Here is a 19,359-nt window from a genome sequence, read left to right on the forward strand (position 1 = left end):
TCGAGGACAAGTTAGAACACCCCATCGCTTATCTCTCGCAAACCCTAACTCCCAGCGAGACTCATTATTCTGTTTTGGAAAAAGGAACTATTAGCCATCCATCAAGCCTTTACAGAGTGGCGTCATCTACTCCTGGGAGCAAAACATCCTGTTCAGGTCCGTACGGACCATCGGAATCTTCAAGTTTTACAATCTCTGGAATGTAGGAATAGTCGTCAAGCCCCAAGCCCGTTGGGCCTTCTTCTTCGCCCAGTACCAGTTCCAAATCCATCATGTCCCTGGAACACACAACATAATTACTGACGCCTTATCCCGACGTCCTGATTACAAAACTCTTGAAGATCGGTCCTTCCAAAAGATGTTTCCCCACACAATTTTTGTAGCCCAAGCAATCAGCCTCCTGGAAGAAATTCAGATTCAAACCCAGTCCTCTGAGATCTGGAAGGAATTTACAGAGAATAATTGATGGAATCTTAGAACAAAAAACGGGTATTTGTTCAAGGATAATGGTCTGGTCATCCCCACACAGAGACTACGACAAAGGATTATGAACCTCTGTCACGATACCCTTCACTCAGGACATCGTGGCATCACCACCACCCTCCGTTTAATACAAAGACAATTTTGGTGGCCAAAAATGAAAGTTGATGTCCAACTGTACATCCAAGCCTGTGCAGTCTGTAATCAAAACAAACATGATAACAAGAGACCGGCGGGTCTCCTACTTCAACCAACGCGGGCCAACAAGGCTCTGGGAATTCATTGCTACAGACTTTATTGTGGAATTGCCACCTTCCACGGGATACACGACTATCATGGTCACCATTGATTTATTCACTCACATGGCTCATTTTACGCCCCTGTATAAACTACCATCCTCCTCAGAGCTCGCTGGAATTTTCACATATTCCGACTTCATGGACTCCCTTCCAAGATCATATCAGACAGAGGACCTCAATACATATCTCAATTTTGGAAACACTTATGCCGTATACTGGGAATCCAACGTGCCCTCTCCTCAGGTTATCATCCACAGACTAACGGAGCTACTGAACGTGTGAACCAAACCCTAGAGCAATATCTTAGTTGTTTTACCACCAAGGTCCAGGACGATTGGTCACTCTTAATACCTGTAGCTGAATTCGCCTACAACAATCCGGATCACTCGGCTGTCAAGACCAGCCCTTTTTTTTGCAGCCAAGGATTCCACCCTTCGGTTCTACCATCCATTCTCCCACATCATACACCAGTACCTACAGTCGACTCCTGGATTGAAACCCTCATCAACATGCACAAGGAAGCCAAAGAACACCTTGAAAGGGCCCGAACTAACACCAAGCATTATGAGGACTCCAAAAGAAGACCAGGGCCTTCCTATGCAATGGGTGATAAGGTCTGGCTTTCCTCGAAACTATTGCCTCGACACCTACGACCAAATAAGTTGGCTTCCTGGTACTATGGCCCCTTTTCCATAAAGGAAATCATTAACCCAGTGGCCTTCCGACTCAAACTACCAGACTCCTGGAAGAGGATCCACCCAGTGTTTCACACGTCTGTAACGAAACCATACGTCCAGTCCTCTCGGACTGCTCCTAGGTCTACCCCTGTAATTGTCGATGACCAGCTAGAATATAAAGTGTCCAGTATATGTGACTCCAGGTACAGACGTGGTCAGCTACAATATCTGGTTGAGTGGAAAGGGTACCCTCCCAGTGAACGCACCTGGGAACCAATCTCAAACCTAAATGCACCCAGGTTACTAAAAAGGTACCATTTTATACACACGGGCAAACCCAGAGGAACAGGCCTTCGGAGGAGGCATGCTGTCATGAACCATCGGACGCGTCCCTTCCGGACTTCCTGGTCCCTGACACATAGGGGCTTGCACTCAGCATTACTCCCAACATGGCCGTCAAACACGGAACGCTGTTTGCCAGTTTCTGCGTCGGACGCATCACGTTCTATAAAGCAGGCACGCCCCGCGGCTCTGCGTGTCTCAACGCTACCGCTTGCAGTGGCTAGACGTGTGCTGCCGTAGTTCGCTCTTGCTACCGTCTTAGATTCCTGGTTCCTGGTTCCCTAATATTCCTCCTCTTTCATTCCTTCCCTTTTTTGTCCTCTCTTGCATCCCGGATCTCAGTGTGCTCGTTTTCAGTGTACACTCTTCGCCGTTTCCTGGACTTCCCGGACATTCTGAACGATCCCAGGAGTCGGGACGCCGAACGCACGCTGGATCCCGAGGACATACGCACAGGGTTATACAAGACCCGAACTGTGCGGAAGAAGACTCCACCGAAGAACTCCAATAAACATCACAGACAGGTGAGAAGGGGGGAAACCTGTGACAGTATAGGGAGTATAGAGAGCTGGCAACTGTACCCGCTGGAAACAAAAGTGACGTGAAAACACCTATGGGTGGGCAATCGTATTCTTTCATGAGCAGGTAAGATTATCAGGCATTCAAAATGTGTTAATGAGTTGGTCATCTGTGTGTTTAAATGTTTCAGGTGCAATGCGTTATTACCTTCTGGCATGTGGAGGTTGTCAAAAAGGAAACACCCATATAACTTGTTGTTTCCAACAGGCAACCCCTATGCACTCATGTAGGGTCCTCACAATTTACATAATGAATAAAGTATTTGTGTATACAGCTTATACATTTCGAGATGCAATGATTCCTTTTAGAAAGACTCTCTAATGTGTACCTCAGTAACACAATGCAATCGTACTCAAATATTTGAGGACAGAGTATTTTACTGAGTTTCAGAAAGTTATAAGAAAAAACACTCCAAAAAAAACAAGAGTTCAATACATCACAAACAATTTAGATTCACCCTACAGAATTCGGTGTCGCCACTTGTTTTCACCTTATTTATGAACAATAATCAAATTTATAAATGTATCACATTTCTTTTATATTCAGATAAGCATACAAAATATGACCAGTGATAATTCTCATCAGTGTCCCCACATTTAATGTATGGCCTACGTGTTTCGGATTAAACATCCATCATCAGGGCCTGTGTAACACTTGTTTTGTCTGGGTAACAATTTCCAAGTTCATCTGTGGTTCTGTAAATAAATGTAGTAACTATTATAAACTTAATTAAAATTAGATTCTGCTTAGTTCAAAAATATAAAGCCGTAAAGTATTCAACCCTAAAGCATTCTCAATTGAAGTCAATAATAACTGCTACTCCTTAAATCAATTTGAATCCAAATTCCTCAATTTCCTGTCTGGTACAACCTGCATAATACAATTAGATACAATATATCTCTCTCAGGAGTTGAACCTCCGACACGATGTTACTTAAAAGTCAGGGTTAAATCATTTCAGTCCCTGGACTTGCCAGTTGTGATAGGAAGTCCGTTCAAATAATTTCTTTGGCCATCAGTAGGGAAAATAGAAGCCGTTGTGTATGTTTCAAAGCCGGAGCAACCTAGGGGTTATAAACATACGTACTATAAATCTCTGTGACATATATCGCTTAGTTAGTACAGTTGCTATGTCGGACCCTACAGCGTGAACTGGCCTCAATTTGCTCTATGCGTCTAACTCCTGGCAACAAAAACGTGGTGTTTACTGTAGCGTGCTGAAATGACACACGTTCAAAAAACAATTCAAAAGAGTAGTACCAAGCGCTACGCTTTTTCGCATCATAATAAATCGAGCATTAAAGTGCTCATGGGTACATACCTTAAGGCTGTGTTAAAAGGAAACTTCCTGGCGTGCAAGAACGGGAATCGCAAAACCGTCTCAGCTTGCAACGCAGAATAATATGCAAGTCTGTTTAAAGAGATTTTTTAAATATCAGTAGTAAAGATGAAAGCTGTCATGTATATTTCAAAGCAGGAGCAACCTAGGGATTGTAAATACAAGTACTATAAATTTCCGTGCTGTGTGTCCCTTAGTTGGTACAGACACAATGTCTGACCCTACAGCGTTAACATAATGCTGAGTGGCCTGAATTCGCACTGAAAGTCTAACTCGTAAATGCATCTACATGGTGTTTTAAAATAATATTCAACAGGAGTATAATACCTAGTGCTACGCTTTTATGCATAATGATAAGTCGAACATCTAAGTGCTCATAAGTACATACCATCCAGCTAGGTAGAGAGAAAACTTTGCGGTGTGCAACACGGAAATCGGAAAACCATCTCGGGTTGCAACGCAGAAAGATATATAATCCGTTGCCAAGGACAATGTGCACATGCGCACTGGTATCTGAATCAGTGTAAAACAGGGAGCTTGGTGGGGAAGGCTCTCCCCATGTTCAAATGCACAAGTATAATCGGTCTATCTGTGTGTGCATTAAGTAGGCAAGATGGTGGGGAACAATAAAGGAGAAACGGTCAAACAGTTTCTCCGTCCCCACCTATCATCGCCAGTATTTAAAGCTTGTGTATTATTAGGAAACTTGTGTATACGACCATACGTGGACCGCTTGTGTCCAAATAGTATACAGTACTTAGGTGTGTGGGGACCATCAGATCTTGAAATATCGAGTGGTATTCACATCCTGACCATTCATAACAGCTCACAATCTTATGTTAAAGAACACACCGAACCAAGATGTCTGTACTAATTATTCAAGTGTAATATTGGTCTCTCCTATTACATAGGCTCACAATCTCATAATCATAGACGCACAAAACCTACTGGTAACCAATTAGTCATATCAGATATCCTTCGTACCCCTTGGAAAGTCTGAGCCAGTGGTCTGGAATGTTATGGACCGTTAGCCCTGTTTTTAACACACAGTGGAGGTCTTAATTTCATCAATCATTTGTCTACATAATAGCTCTGAGTCTCTCCAAACCAACCAATTAGAGTAACCCGTTCGTATTCAGAAGTAATCAAGGATCATGGTGGAACTACAAAAAGCACATCAAATCAAATTCGTAATTCATCCCCCTTGGTGTGAGGGAGTCTAATCTCTCAATCCACATAATTTCTTTCTGTAAGATTTTTTTATTAATGTTCCCCCTTCTACTTTCTATTTTCACTTGTTCGAGGATTAGACATCCCAATTGGACAATATTATTAAGTTTTTTGTACGTATGTCAGACTTACGTTCTGTCCAGCGTGTTTTAGCCTTGCGTGTGGTCATGCCCACATAAAATAACCCACAAGGACATTTCTCGGCTTAGACGCACAGAGCAAATTGAGGCCTGTTCACGCTGTACGGTCCGATATAGCAACTGTACTAACTAAGGGATACATGTCAGAGAGATTTATAGTATGTATGTTTATAACCCCTACTACTGATGGCCAAAGAAATTATTTAAATGGACTTCCTATCACAACTGGCAAGTCCAGGTACTGAAATGGTTTAATCCTGACATGTAAGTAACATCATGTCGGAGGTTCAACTCCTGAGAGAGATATATTGTATCTTATTGTGTTATGCAGGTTGTACCAGACAGGAAATTGAGGAATTTGGTTTCAAATTGATTTAAGAAGTAGCAGTTATTATTGACTTCAATTGAGAATGCTTTAAGGTTAGTGAAAACTTTACGGCTTTATATTTTTGAACTAAGCAGAATCTAATTTAAATTAAGTTCCTAATAGTTACTACATTTTTTTACAGAACCACAGATGAACTTGGAAATTGTTACCCCGACAAAACAAATGTTACACAGGCCCTGATGAAGGATGTTTAATCCGAAACGCGTAGGCCGTACATTTTTTAATGTGGGGACACTGATGAGAATTATCACTGGTTACATGTCAAATTTTGTATGCTTATCTTAATATAAAAGAAAAGTGATACATTTATAAATTTGATTATTGTTCATTAAAAAAAGGCAAAATCAAGTGGTGACACCAAATACTGTATGGTGAATCTAAATTGTTTGTGATGTATTGAATTCTTGTTTTTTTTGTGTTTTTTTGTCTTATAACTTTCTGAAACTCAGTAAAATACTCCTTCCTTCAATATTTGAGTACTATTGCATTGTGTTACTGAGGTACACATCAAAGAGTCTTTCTAAAAGGAATTATTGAATCTCGAAATGTATAAGCTGTATACACAAATACTTTATTTATTATGTAAATTGTGAGATCCTTTGGACCATACAGCAGTGCAAAGGGGTTGCCTGTTGGAAACAACAAGTTATATGGGTTTTAACTGTACCTGCTGGGACATGGGTTCCATTTTTTGGGATTCTGTATATGGCAAATATGCTGCTTCCTTCACCACCCTGTCAGCAGCATAATTTCAAAGTGCTATGGAGTTAGCACAGTTAGTATGCGCAGCGCATTTTACAATGCCTACCTCTGTGGGCAGGATTAACCCTTTGATTAGTCTGGATAACAGTGCAGTATGCTGGACAGGGGTCCAGTCAGAACTCCTAAACCCTCTTCTCTGCCACCTTGATACCCTTGAATGCACAGTGGAGATTACATATGCAGAGTCAGAATAAATAGATACCGCCTTCTCTTACTAATTTCTAGTGCCTATATAAGTGCCACTAGTTCTGCCGAGTGCACAGAGTAATGAGAAGGCAACCGTTTCTTCAGTCGGAGCTGGTATTCCCAATCCACAAGGCCCAAAACGGTTGCACCCGTATGCCTCTCACGAGTGTCCTGATCGATGGTCGAGGACCCAATGACCAAAAGTACCTAACCTCCCCCAAAGCATACTCCTTAACACTCGTCCTTTCTTCCTCTTCTCCCACATTTGTTGCACAATTGTCAGTGTCACCAGGTTTCACTGGCTCAACCACAAATAGGGCAGGATTCACTAGGTGACACAGGTACAGGATGTATCGATGCATTCGATAAAATAACCTCATACCCCAAAACTCTTTGGGTCGTCAAAGTCGACTTGGACTTTTACAAACCACAGGCTCCACATACAATGCCACAAGGCAACCCATGGTAATGGTTGAAGACTTTTGAATTGTAAAAGCTGCTGCTGCTAAAGCTAAAGCTTGCATCCCTGGGTTTAGGAGTCTGCTATATTATGCTAAAGGCTTCTGGCCTAGTGATGTTTGCTGTGTCAGGACCGCTGTCTTCACCTGCCCATTTGAGTGAGAAAACAAATAAAATGGTTTCTTGTAATTCGGGGTCATCAAGACTGGAGCATTGCTGATGGCAGCCTTAAGTTCCTGGATGCAAGGTACAATTTCTTCAGACCATTCTATCGGACCCTTCACCTTCTGTGCTTCCTTAAGTCCCTGCAGTTAGGGCCTCACGTAACGAGAGTAGTCAAAGATCCAAGATCTACAACAGTTGCAGAGTGCCAAAAACTGCTGCATTTGTTTCACCGTGACTGGCTGAGGTGTATTCTGAACTGCAGTGGCTCTCTCTGGGATTACCTTCTTTCCTCCGGGCGATATCACTTGCCCCAAATACACTACCTTTGTCTGACAGTACTGCAATATTTCTTTGTCTTCTTTGTACACCTTCCCGACCAGCAGGGTGAGGAGCGTTACTGAATTTCCTCGACACTGCTCTTCTGAAGTGCTACAGACTAGCAAATTGTCCATGCACTGGATTACTGTATTGGACACAGGTAAATTCCCCAAGTCCATTTGAACCACCCTATTAAAAACACTTGGAGATTCACAGTACCCCTGGGACAACCTAGTGTGCTCGAATCTCTGACCACGATATGTAAACGATGTGAGGTACTGAGAATCGGGGTGTAAGTGAAGTGAAGTGGGTCGACCCAGTAGGGATATTACAGAGAATGGTAGCAGGATTCGGAACCACCGGAAATTCCATCTCAACAATATTATTGAGGGGGCGCAGATCCTGGACCATCCTCCAACTGGACCCCTTCACTTTCTTCACAGGATAGATGGCCATGTAACATGGGGACACAGAAGGTTGTATTATGCCTTGCTTCAACAATGCCATAATGGTCTCATAAATTCCCTCATCTGTCTCTCTAGACATGGGGTACTGCTTAACCCGTGATAACATTGCAAAAGTTTCAATTGTATTCGCTCTGCTTCAACACTCTTTAGCTGTCCCACATCATGAGGATTGCTGGTCCATAAATGGTCCGGCACCTTTTCCAAATCCTCCTTCCAATGTGGCGATGTATTTATAATGATGAGCATGGTCTGTGGTACTTCCCTTTGCTCTATCATTATCTGGCAAGGCACCCCAATCTCAAAAACCATCTCTCCTGTGTCTTCAGGGTCTTCGAACAATTGCTTGTCGAACACATCCATTAGAAAAGGCCAGATCGATGCACAGCACTGTGCGACACTCTTCGCCTTCCTCGTCGGTCTCTGAGAGAACCACCCTGTTCTTCTTGATCACTACTGCCTCTAGGAGAATCCCAACAATGGTGCCCGGTGTTACCTCCTGTGGCACAACAGGCTGACGCAAAAACTCAATCGCTACCTGCATAAATCCACTTCCTCACCCCTGCAGTAAGGAGTGTCTTCATCAAATTATGTCGGTCCATGTGTGACCATGGGGCAAAATATGCCTTTCCTAGAACCTTCTGGAGCAAAGGAAACTGAGTTTTACCCGCTTTTATTGGGGCTTCCACCATCTCACCCCTGCTACTTACTACAGCCATGCGAGTACCAGGGCACGTCCTAGCATGCCATGTATTCTCTGTCACTACTACTGGAGCGGGAGGTGGGGCTGCTGCACCCTGCTAGACAGCCAGTTCCCATGCCCCTTCGTCTCCTACTCCTGTTATGACCTCTCCTGAAAGCTCTATCGGCAGTGAAGCATACTCGGGACTACCATAGTGTGATGGCACCCGTTCTCCCTGCTCAAACCCTGTACCCATGGCAATATTTCCATCCTCCAGGTCCACATTAACATCTTTGATAATCGATTTATCCAACATAACAAGAACTTGCCCATGCCTCCACCTTCCTTCCTCTATGTACTTTGCCCGTCTATTCACTTCTTCCTGCTCTTCATTTCTCTGCCGCTTTAACATTGCTACCTTTTCCTCTACTAATCGCAGCGCTTCTTCCAAATGCTTCTGCTCCTGTGTCTCTGCTGCCATTCACAACCTATCCTCTAGCCTAGCGGTAAATGGCATGACCTCCTCTTTCTCCCACATTCTTAACCCTTCACCTACTCTTCTACCTGCCGGCTTCACTCTTTCTTGTTCCTCCACCCTGAAGCTCTCTGCTAACCTAGCAGTCAGGGGAGTTATTCCCTTTCCGCTCTCCATTCTCAACCTTTCTTTTACCCTAACCATTGAAGGAGTTACTCTTTTACTTTCCTCGCTATCCCATTTTCTAGGGATTGTAGCTGATGGAGGTGTTACCTGTAACCATCAGAATGTTCGAACTCGGGGTGTGTATACCCTTCTGCGGGCGATAAAGGAGAGGATCAATATGGGGGCAGTGCCAAATTAATTCCTGCACCCTCCCTTTTTGGCCCCTCCTCTGAGACTTTAACACTATGGGCCTTCCTGCCTTTTTCATACACCCTCCATAGCTCTAGGATGTTTAACCGCTTCTCTAACTTTGAGCCCTTGCACTTTATAGAAACGTTTGCAGGTTCTCCAATATCCCCTCATCATGGGTTCCCTCAGTAGGACAAGAATTTAGCATTTTACCATTAGTTTTCCGCAGCCATTGCCAATGGTATTTTAGAATCTTCACCTTATACCCAGTAAGTACCTGACACAAATTATTCAACTGAGTCTCCACACTCCAACCCAATTTACCCCAAAATATTTCCACAAAATACAACACCAAAGTCGAACCTTTGGCACAAAATTTCCATTCAAGGAACCCCCTTTTTACCCCTTCCTGGTTTATTAGTCTTCCGCCCCAATCACTTAACTCACTCGCTTGTACCACAATCACCTCACTTAGCTATTTACTTTGATTCCCCTTCACCACTCCAACTAACCAAGAAAAGCGAGGTGAAGAAAAATTTCCCACAACTCTTCAAGGACCTAGAGGCAGACCTAGACAAATGGAAATCGTAGGAAATCGCCTTAATGGGATGCATCACAGAATGGAAAATGAACTTGCTACCGAGGTTCCTCTATCACTGTGCTGTGCTCCCGGTGGAGCTCCTGCGGAACCCCTGATGCAACTTCAACAAAAGGTCCTCCGATTTATTTGGCTTGGGAAGAGGCCCAGAATTTCCAAACAGCTAATGATGGGCAATGCACGGTTGGGACCCGATTTACGTAACTACCATGCAGCAGAAAAATTAGCACAGTTACCCGCCTTGTCTGTGTCAACGGATCCCTCTAAGTGGGTAGAGCTAAGCTAGAACAAGCCACATTACCCCTCCCCCTTGGCTCCGGACCTTACCCAGTGGCTCTGCAATGCCACGGACCCACTGGCTGGGGCGCCTGTCATCCACAAAAACCACCATAAAATTGTAGGGTTGGGCATTGAGATGGATGGGCATCCCGGGGGGACCGGGCCCATGCACACTGATCTGCCATAACCTGGAGTTCTCCCCTCAGATAAAAAAAATGGATGCAAGGTGGCCTACAGCACATCTCGCAGCTCTTAGAATAGGGGACGCCTCTGACCTTGCTTGACTGCAAGAGAAAATGTGCATTGACGGAAGGGGAGAGATACAGATATGCCCAGCTTAGGCACTGGATGGTCCATCCATCGATCCAATAGCGGGCAATCGGGGAGCTGGGGGCCATTGAGCAGACCCATGGCGATGGGACATATCCAGGCTTTACTAACACCTGCAACCTGATATGTGGTTGTTGCAACCCTGCTACATGGTGCAATGGGTGAGGGACTTGGGCCGCTCCATACACGACCAGACATGGGTGGACATTTGGTCATGCAAATATTACTCCTGGAGCTGCATAACCAACAGGGAATGTGCCTTCAAACAGACGTACCGATGGTACGAACCCCTGGCCAAGTTGAATAAGATCAAGAGCACAGTGGATCCTACTTGCTGGTGGCAGTGCAGGACAATGGGTACATTCTTCCACATGTGGTGGAAGGGTCCGCGGGCACAGACCTTCTGGGGTAAGGTGGTAGAGACGATAGAAGGGATAATGCAGGTCCAGCTTCCGCTAGAGCCAGAGGTGATACTACTGGGGGTTCCGGGTTCATACCCGAAGTCGGGGAGAAAATCCACACTAATTAACCAAATCCTGTTTGCAGCGAAGATCACCCTGGCTCAGGCCTGGAAAGCACTAGAGCGTGCCCTCATTCCCCAATGGTGGACAAAAGTATGGGAAATTCTGGTGCCGGTCACAGCAGCCACTTTGCTGAGAACTGGTCCCCTGTTCTGGAATACAGCCTGGACTTTCCTGCACAAACATTTGTCTGGTTCCTACAGGCTGGGCTGTGAATATGGGACATGCCGGGGTGGGGGACAAAGGGGAGAGCGGTTGGGGCAGGAGGGAGGGGTGGGAACTTTATGAAACATCCAAGGGCATTCTGTATCTGCGAAAGGCACAAGCGTCACCTTTATATTGTTCATGTTCAACAGAATGTAAATATATTTGTTTAAAAAAAGAAATGTGAGGCAAGATTTCTGCCTGCACAGTCAATACAAAATGGACGGTGCCAAGGGCATACTTTAGGAAGGTATTTACGGGTGGATTTACCAAAAGATGCCACCTCACCCTTAGATGAGGGCTCCAGCCAACCAGACAAGCAAACTGAAGGGTATCAGGACAAACCTCACAATGGATGTGCCGGGTAGGATACTACCTCACACCTCTAAAATAACAAACTAGGTAAAAATATATACAAAGGACTTACAACGTAAAACAGTTCACTCATTCCTTCAAAGCATTTACCCTTTCAAACCATGTAACCTCGGCTAACACACGCACTCCATTTTTACCCTTACCAAACCCCTTAACAAAGAAAAACTTTATTCCCCTATTTCCCCTCTTGCATTACCATCCAAATGTGCACTCACATGTACACAAAGCGCTCCAATGTGGTTCTCTGTCAATTCAACCTGAACAGCTGCAGCACGGTACCAGGCCTCCGGTGAACCGACGGGCCATTAACCAATATGGCGCCCGCACATCTCTCTTTTTCACTGTGCACGGAAGAATGGACCCCGCAGAGAGGTGCCACAACCGAGTTTTGTGGACTTGAGCGCCCCAATGTCTCAGAAAGCCTGGGGTCCCTTTGTGGTCAACCAAATGTCTGGATGGGCCCCTAATCATCTTAACCCAAGCAGGCCTTCCACTTAAGGACCGAGTGCAAGTTTTTACGTAAAGCAAGTTTATTGTACAATCCTCCGGGGAGGAGCTAGATGACCCTGTAGTGTCAAACAAACCATAGACTCACTAAACCACATACGTTGACACATTATATACATTTTTGCAACAGTTAAAACACTCCCATATATTTTATTACAATCCACCCCCAAATGTGATTGGTCAAGATCTATACAAAGGAATTCCATCTTTCTCCAATTCTTCAAGTCTAATTGGTCACTGATAGCTTAACTACCATCTCCAGGACAGATTCATAGCACACCCCTTTTTAGAATGTGTCCATGGTAGGTCATGACATCATCACACAATTAAACATTCATTTACAAACATAATTCATTACAAGTTCTAGCTGGACTGAAACCCTTCACCCTAAATGTAATTTTCACATGGTTTGCACCAGTACTTCAACAACATGAGAGAGAGAAAAATAAACAGGGTTCCCTTTGAACTGTTGATAGCCATCTCATGCACCTCAGCTTACTGGTGCAATTGGAACATTCTAAATGATATGACTACCAATTCAACACTCATGACCTCTGATCACATCCTGAAACAAAAACTCCTGAGTATCGGTCACTCTGTCCTCGAGCATCACTTCACCCCATATTTATTGTTGGTCAAAGCAAACGGTACCTTTCGTCAAGCTCCAATGCACTTAAAAGAGATTACATCTGCTTTCGCGATACTGGCAGGCCAGAAACCCTGGTCAGTTCCATGCCTGCCCATCTGCATGGATAATCATTACTCCTCCTCCAGGCCCCAACCTTGCAGAAGTAGAATTTTCCAGTCACTTAAAATTCACTGCACAAACACCTGAATACATTTATAAAAGGCCATTATGTAGAGATTTATACAGAGGGCACACTACACGTAGATTTATAAAAAATGTCCCTATGTATGTATCTCAGTGTGCATGCATGTTTAATAAATATTGTCTAATCTTTACCGTGGGTTCCCCGTGACCAGTCCCGTTCCTCGCATGCGCATTCATGAAACTCCTCGCCGCCCACCTCTAGGCACTTCACCACAGACCATCATGTTTATATTTCATTTGGTGGTTTTGGCCTTTATTTTTCTACGCTAATGTGTATGAATCTTGAACACAAAGTAACACTAAAGTAACACATCCCACTCACATTTAATTACACTGGATACACATGTAATTGTAACATCGTATCAACTTTGCTGCACCCCCAGTCACAAATGTGGCGTGCGCAACATAAACCCCTCTTCATCATTGGGACCTTCCCTGACCACCCCAACATCTGTTATGGATGAGATATCGACTAGGTATTGACACGTGTAAAGTTCACAGTGAAAAGGAGAAGGCCAGAAAAGAAGAAGTGCAGAGCTGTGGCAAAGGATATCATGAGTGAAAAGGTTGCCAAAAGTACTCATTCTATGTCGGAGAAAAGTGTGTATACATTTGCTAATTATACTTTTGATGGGAGAGTGTAGATTTTGTCGGGTGTTTACAAATCATGTGGGCGAATGCTGGAAGAGTTGAAGTGGAAGAGGTAATGATATGAATGGGGAAATATGTGGCAAACAAGCAAGATGTTCATTTATGGCGATATTTTGAATGTGCAGGGAACGAGTAGGTATAAAATAAGTGCAGAGTGTGAGACGGTCTGTGCGGCAGGCTGCAATGACCCAGAACATATGCAAGCGCAACAAGTGCATGTTCCACAAAACTGATGAACCATTGATAGTTGGGGATGATTGTGACCACATGTTTTCTAGTGTCTTAAGGGTTACTTTGCGGTTACAAGATTAAGTGGTATATTTTATTTTCTTACAGGTGCCAAGGGGGAAAACATGCTGTGTCTTTTCTTTGGTGTTTGTATGTATGCTTGTGACTGTGAATGTGTGTTGGAAGTGAATGAATGGTGTATGTGTGGGTTTATATATGACCATGGTGCTTGCTCGTGATGATAGCGCAACATTCTGTAATTTGTGGCAAGTAACAGAATGGCTGATGCGAAGGTGACGAAGGTGTGGCACTGCCTACAATAAAGTGCTTACTTCCCCTGTGAAGGGTTGTAGCACTCTTCTTCGACTGCTGTGTTTCCACCAGTTGGCCTATGGAGTCAAAAGTTACTCCCGGTAGCATTTGATGTCCAGCTAACCAGGCTCTTCTAAGTTAGAAGCCGGATCTTAATGGGGGAAGGTTAGGGTATGTAACTAGTTAGGTTGCCATGTAACCTTAAGTTCCTACTAACGCATCCTAACCACATCACACAATTGCATTCGCAGTACTGGAACCATACAAAGCTTGTATGAAATAACATGTGACAATAGCAGGGTCTTGAAAACATCAAACCTCTTTAGTTTTTAGTATGGTTTGGGTTGGTCAGGGTCAGTTGTTACTGAACCTTCTTCCGCTTGCTGGATTTAACAGCTTTTCCGAGTTCAGTTACCTACATGTTGTCTTCTTTGGGTAGGACATGGAGCTCTGTATAGTTATGTTTTTGCTAACCAGCTGAAGGTACTAAAATATATATTCCCCCCAAAAGGCTGATTGTGCCTTCCCCTCTATACTCCATAGGTTTTAGGGCGAGTGAATTTTAGTAATACAGATCATGGCAAAACCTATGCATTGAGAAGACGCCTCTTGTGCTACATATTGACATTTCCTACTTTGCAGAACAGCAACAAAAGCAAATAGGGCCAATACTGGTGCTTATGGTACTAATACACATACAAAAGGAAAACATTTGGATAGTCATAGAAAATATCATTGGGGAATATAAACGCATTTCTTTTTCCATAAGGTCAGTCACTAAAAATGCATCCTTAATTCGAACCAGGTTGGAAAAGATCACAATACAGAAAATTGACTCCAGCAAAATACTTACAAAGCAACAAAGAAATTCATTCTGGTGTGCTCAGTTATGCTAAATCCAGCTCTTTTGAAATAAACAAAGGTCATCGCCAAAAGATACTGTCAAAAGAGGGGACAATTTTAAATGTTAGGTTTGTTAATATAGTGGTGTTTCCTATGGCTCATCATACGCAAACCAGTTATTTAAACATAACATCTGAGATTGTATTTTATCAAGCTTGATGACTGAAAATTACACTAATGAGACCACAATTGATGCACATCAGTGGAAGGTTGTAGACAGACTTATGAAGAACCATGAACCTAAATCTTCTGACAAAGAACCTTCCTAGTGCAGCTTAAATTGTCAAATAAAAGCATGCACAGGTGAGCTGGCCAGGCAGCAAGATGGCAGTAGATCTCCCCCATGCGGGTCACTCCCTGCCCTAACACTTACTGGCAAAGCCAACAGTAAGTGCCACAGGATTTGCATTTTTAGGCACTGGCATGATGGTTCTATATGCCCATAAGATGGCAAGAGCTGCTAAATGGTGTTAGTACCTGGGCACATCATGGAAGTGCTTGGTAAATACCTATCTAATGTCTACACAAGACACAAAACTGCAAAACTGTTGGCCTTGCCAGTTCTTGTTTTTAACAGGAATTAAGTACAAGGAACAGATTCAAGGACATACATATTGTTTATAAACCAAGTGGCTGAAGGCATACTTGGTTAAGCCTTTTTCCTAACAAAAAGAGCTGGTGTACAGCTGTAAGTAAGCCATTGCCTCTGAGAAAACTGCTTGGAAATAACATTAACATACCATTAAAAGCATAGAGCTTTCTCAAAGAGATCATGTTTTTGGGCAGGCAGGAGCGGGTAGTGGGTGGGACTGGTCATACGGTTTAGTAAGACCATAGGGCATAAATAAGTGTGCAAAGAGCCAGACAGCATCCACAGGCTGTGTGTCTCTTCTCAAATCCCCCCTCTCTCCTATCTTCACTTCCCATGCCAATAGTTTTGTTTTATAGGCATTGCTTGTAGTTCCACCTACTAGCAAAAACTAAAAGGGAATATCTGGATGAGTCCCACAACCTCTCTAGGCAGTGTTGGAATGCAAAAACCATGGCGCTTCTGTGCCGAGTCTGTTCTTTGGAGAAGTACAGGCGACTGGGAAGTATCGGAACTCGCTGCCAATCCTGCAGTTATGTGAAGGTGGAGGGAGTTAGTAGGAGCAAGGGGCATGGGAATAACATATTCAACCCGGTTGCCGGCTTCACGCCTTGCTTGGGGCATCCATGCAGAGGTGGCGGATGGCAGCAAAGTGACTGCTTCAACTGGGCCAAAATATGGACGTGCCGACCTAGCAAGGATCCAGCAGGGAGGCACAGAGTGGAAAGGAGGACGCAGTAAGCACTGGGACTGAGCATAGAGGTTAGGAGGATCCATTTTCTCTCTTGGTTTGCCAGTGTACTGACTTCCTAGACCAACTTCGGGAGAAGGTACAGGGCATTGTCTCCTCTTCTGATCATATAGATACTAAAATATGATAAGAAGTGGAGACACTGCTCCTGTCCACCTCCAGTCAGAGTCTAAGGTTGTTGTTACAGTGTCGAAATGGTAAATGCCAATAAGTGTGCTGCAGCGTTTTCAAAAAGAAGAAGTTAGTCTCTGAGTGGCAGATGAAGAGTTCTCAGGGAAAGCAGGAGAGGCATAAGTTCTTCAAGCCCAAACCCACTTGCTCCCGAAAGAAGGAGAGCTTGCAGAGACAGCAGGGGGGGGGGGAGCTAGATTTCGTGGAAGGTGTGCAAAATATTTTATCAGTGATTCTGGCTAAATGGCTATTCATCTTTTGTGAAAAGTGCATACTATGACATGGCTGCCAATATATAGTGCTGTTCTAATAGCAAGACGCTAAAGAGTAAGGATAGGGTTTAAAAAACGTTTTTCAATTGGATTGCGCCATTGTAAAAGGCTTTTGTATATCAGGCCCTAAAGTTGCACATTGTGATCAACCCATTAAAAAAATGTGCACAATATCATATAAGTCTGCACCCTGTAATTGTACATACAAAACACCCATTTATATATTCTTTGTTTCAATGGTTAACTAATGTGCACAAATATTATCTGCTTAAATGAATACGACTATTGGTCAACTTTGCAGAAAGTGTGGGGGGTCCCAATTCCATTTAAATCGCTAGGAAACCATAGTTAAGATCGTGCCACAATTTAAACTGCAATTTTTCTGGCATTTTCCACAATGGTGGCGGCAATCACATGTTTGGTTCATTTGCATCCTCAACTTTTCCACCATAGCTCCCCCGTACTAAATAGTGGTACTAAATAGTGGTGAGTAATAATTTTGAGTGTACTGAATAGCATATTTAGTATTCGGCCAAATAACGAACAGTTCATCAAGTATTCGATCGAAGCCGTACACATGAAACCGAATAATTGTTTTGAATCATGTTCTAAAACCAATAAATACACTTAAAAAAATAAAGTACTAGTTTACATAAGCTTTTCCATGTTTTACTTATTTCTCTTTATTTTAATCAACATCTCATCCTTATTTAACACACACAAGCCAGAAACGAATAGATTAACAAATAATCACCGACCATATGTATAGAAGAATGCTGCATATGCAAAACCAGTGGTATTCAAAGTGACAGGTTTCACAAATGCAGAGTGCTAATTTGCAATGAAAACAAGCAATGAAAAAAAGCACTGGCAATGCCAATTGTTTGGGCTTCTGAGTAGGCATGAGAACGACACTTGCCAGGCATTGCCCTAGAGTTATTAATTGGCCATTGAGGGTGCAGGTGCAAAATGTTGCAAGCCCCTGGGCATCTAGTAGCAGTGCTTGGCAAATGCCTAATACATATACACAAGCCATAACTGTTGGATTTGCCAATGCTTGTTTTTTAACAAGACTTCAGTGAAGGACATGCATAGTGCTTATACATCGAGCAGCTGAAGGCAGACCTGGTTAACACATGTTTATTACATTAGTAGAGGGTTTAGAACTCCAATTAAGACATTAACTCTCAGAAGACTGCTTTGAAAACATGAGTGCAAAGTTTGATGGTAAGGCTTGATTAAAGCAAGCTCAAAGAGTTCCCATGAGGAGTTTCTTTGGGGAGATGGGTAGAAACTGGGTGGGAATGGCCATAGGGATTAGCATGGCCATGGGTGGGCAAATGACCAAACACTACCTACTAGCTGTGTGTCCCTAATCATATGCCATTTTTCCCTATCTGTACTCTTATGCAATCGTTTGGCTAATAGGTGTCGCAATCAACACCTAATAGACCAAACTCAAAAGGGATACTGCAATTTGAAACTGCTATTGCAAATCACACACATTGCTATCTCTTAAGTGAAAAGTGAATTTTGAACATTCCTTGTAGCTCACACTGAAGAACAAGTTACTTACCCCTGGTAACGTTTTTTCGATTGGATGTTCTTCCCACGTATTCTTTATCGTTGATATTTCCCAATATCCAGCTTGCTGCTTTGAAAAAAAAAATTACATTCCCCAGTAGAGGGCGCTGAGCGTGGATGCCTGTCGAGTCGATGTCCCTCGGAGGCCTCCATGCCGATATCGACGTCATCACAGGTATAAGTAGCATGCGCAGCGTCCATTGCTCAGTTCCGTTTTGAAGCGAAGGAGCATCTTAAGTTAGACAGTTACTACCCTTGAGGGAGGGCAGACTGTAGCCATAAGGGAAGTTTTACTGTGAGGTAGGTAGGGAGGGGCGATAAGGAATATGTGGGATGAACATCCAATCGAAAGAACGTTACCAGGGGTAAGTAACTTGTTCTACAAATGGATTGTGTCCTCCCACGTATTCCTTATCCTTGATACTCTCCCAAAGCAGTAATATAATCAGGAGGGAGTAAAAATAGAGTAATTACGTAGGCACAGAGTGCAGTACTGCCTTTCTGAATTTTGATTCTTGGGCTAGTGGAGGAATCCAGGCTATATCATTTTGTAAAGGTGTGTGCAGACGACCATGTGGCAGCCGCACAAATATCCTTTAATGGTACTCCTCTCTGAAGAGCTGACGAAGCTGCGATACTGTCAACCTCCGCAGCCTTGGGAGGCCTTTCAATTATATCCACTACCTCCTTCGCTTCCTCCTCACCTGAGTCTTCTGGGGAAGTGTCGTGGCGGTAGACCTTTTTCCCAATCTTCTTTTTCTTTGAGAAGAGGTATGGTCGTCCGCGGTGAGAAGCCACCCTGATTCCCTGCCAAGCAGGGAAGCAAGAGGCTTCCTTCCCGCAGGGACCGGGTAACGAGGGAAAAAAGCGGATGCTAAAAAAAACCCTCGGAGAACAAAGTTACGGTCCAGTAG

At 43.6% G+C, this 19,359-nt stretch overlaps 1 protein-coding gene across 1 annotated transcript in view; it reads right to left on the reverse strand.

The window, feature by feature from the left end:
* Nucleotides 1-19,359, reverse strand: part of SPDYA (speedy/RINGO cell cycle regulator family member A) — a 1,164,271-nt gene that overhangs the window by 549,621 nt on the left and 595,291 nt on the right. The window contains exon 5 of the mRNA XM_069608721.1: nucleotides 15,029-15,114. Coding sequence (XP_069464822.1) covers nucleotides 15,029-15,114 — 86 coding nt within the window. The remainder of the gene's footprint in view (nucleotides 1-15,028; nucleotides 15,115-19,359) is intronic.

This window comes from Ambystoma mexicanum, chromosome 4q (genome assembly GCF_040938575.1).
Source record: "Ambystoma mexicanum isolate Mex_15411 chromosome 4q, UKY_AmexF1_1, whole genome shotgun sequence".
Classification (NCBI taxonomy): Eukaryota; Metazoa; Chordata; class Amphibia; order Caudata; family Ambystomatidae; genus Ambystoma; species Ambystoma mexicanum.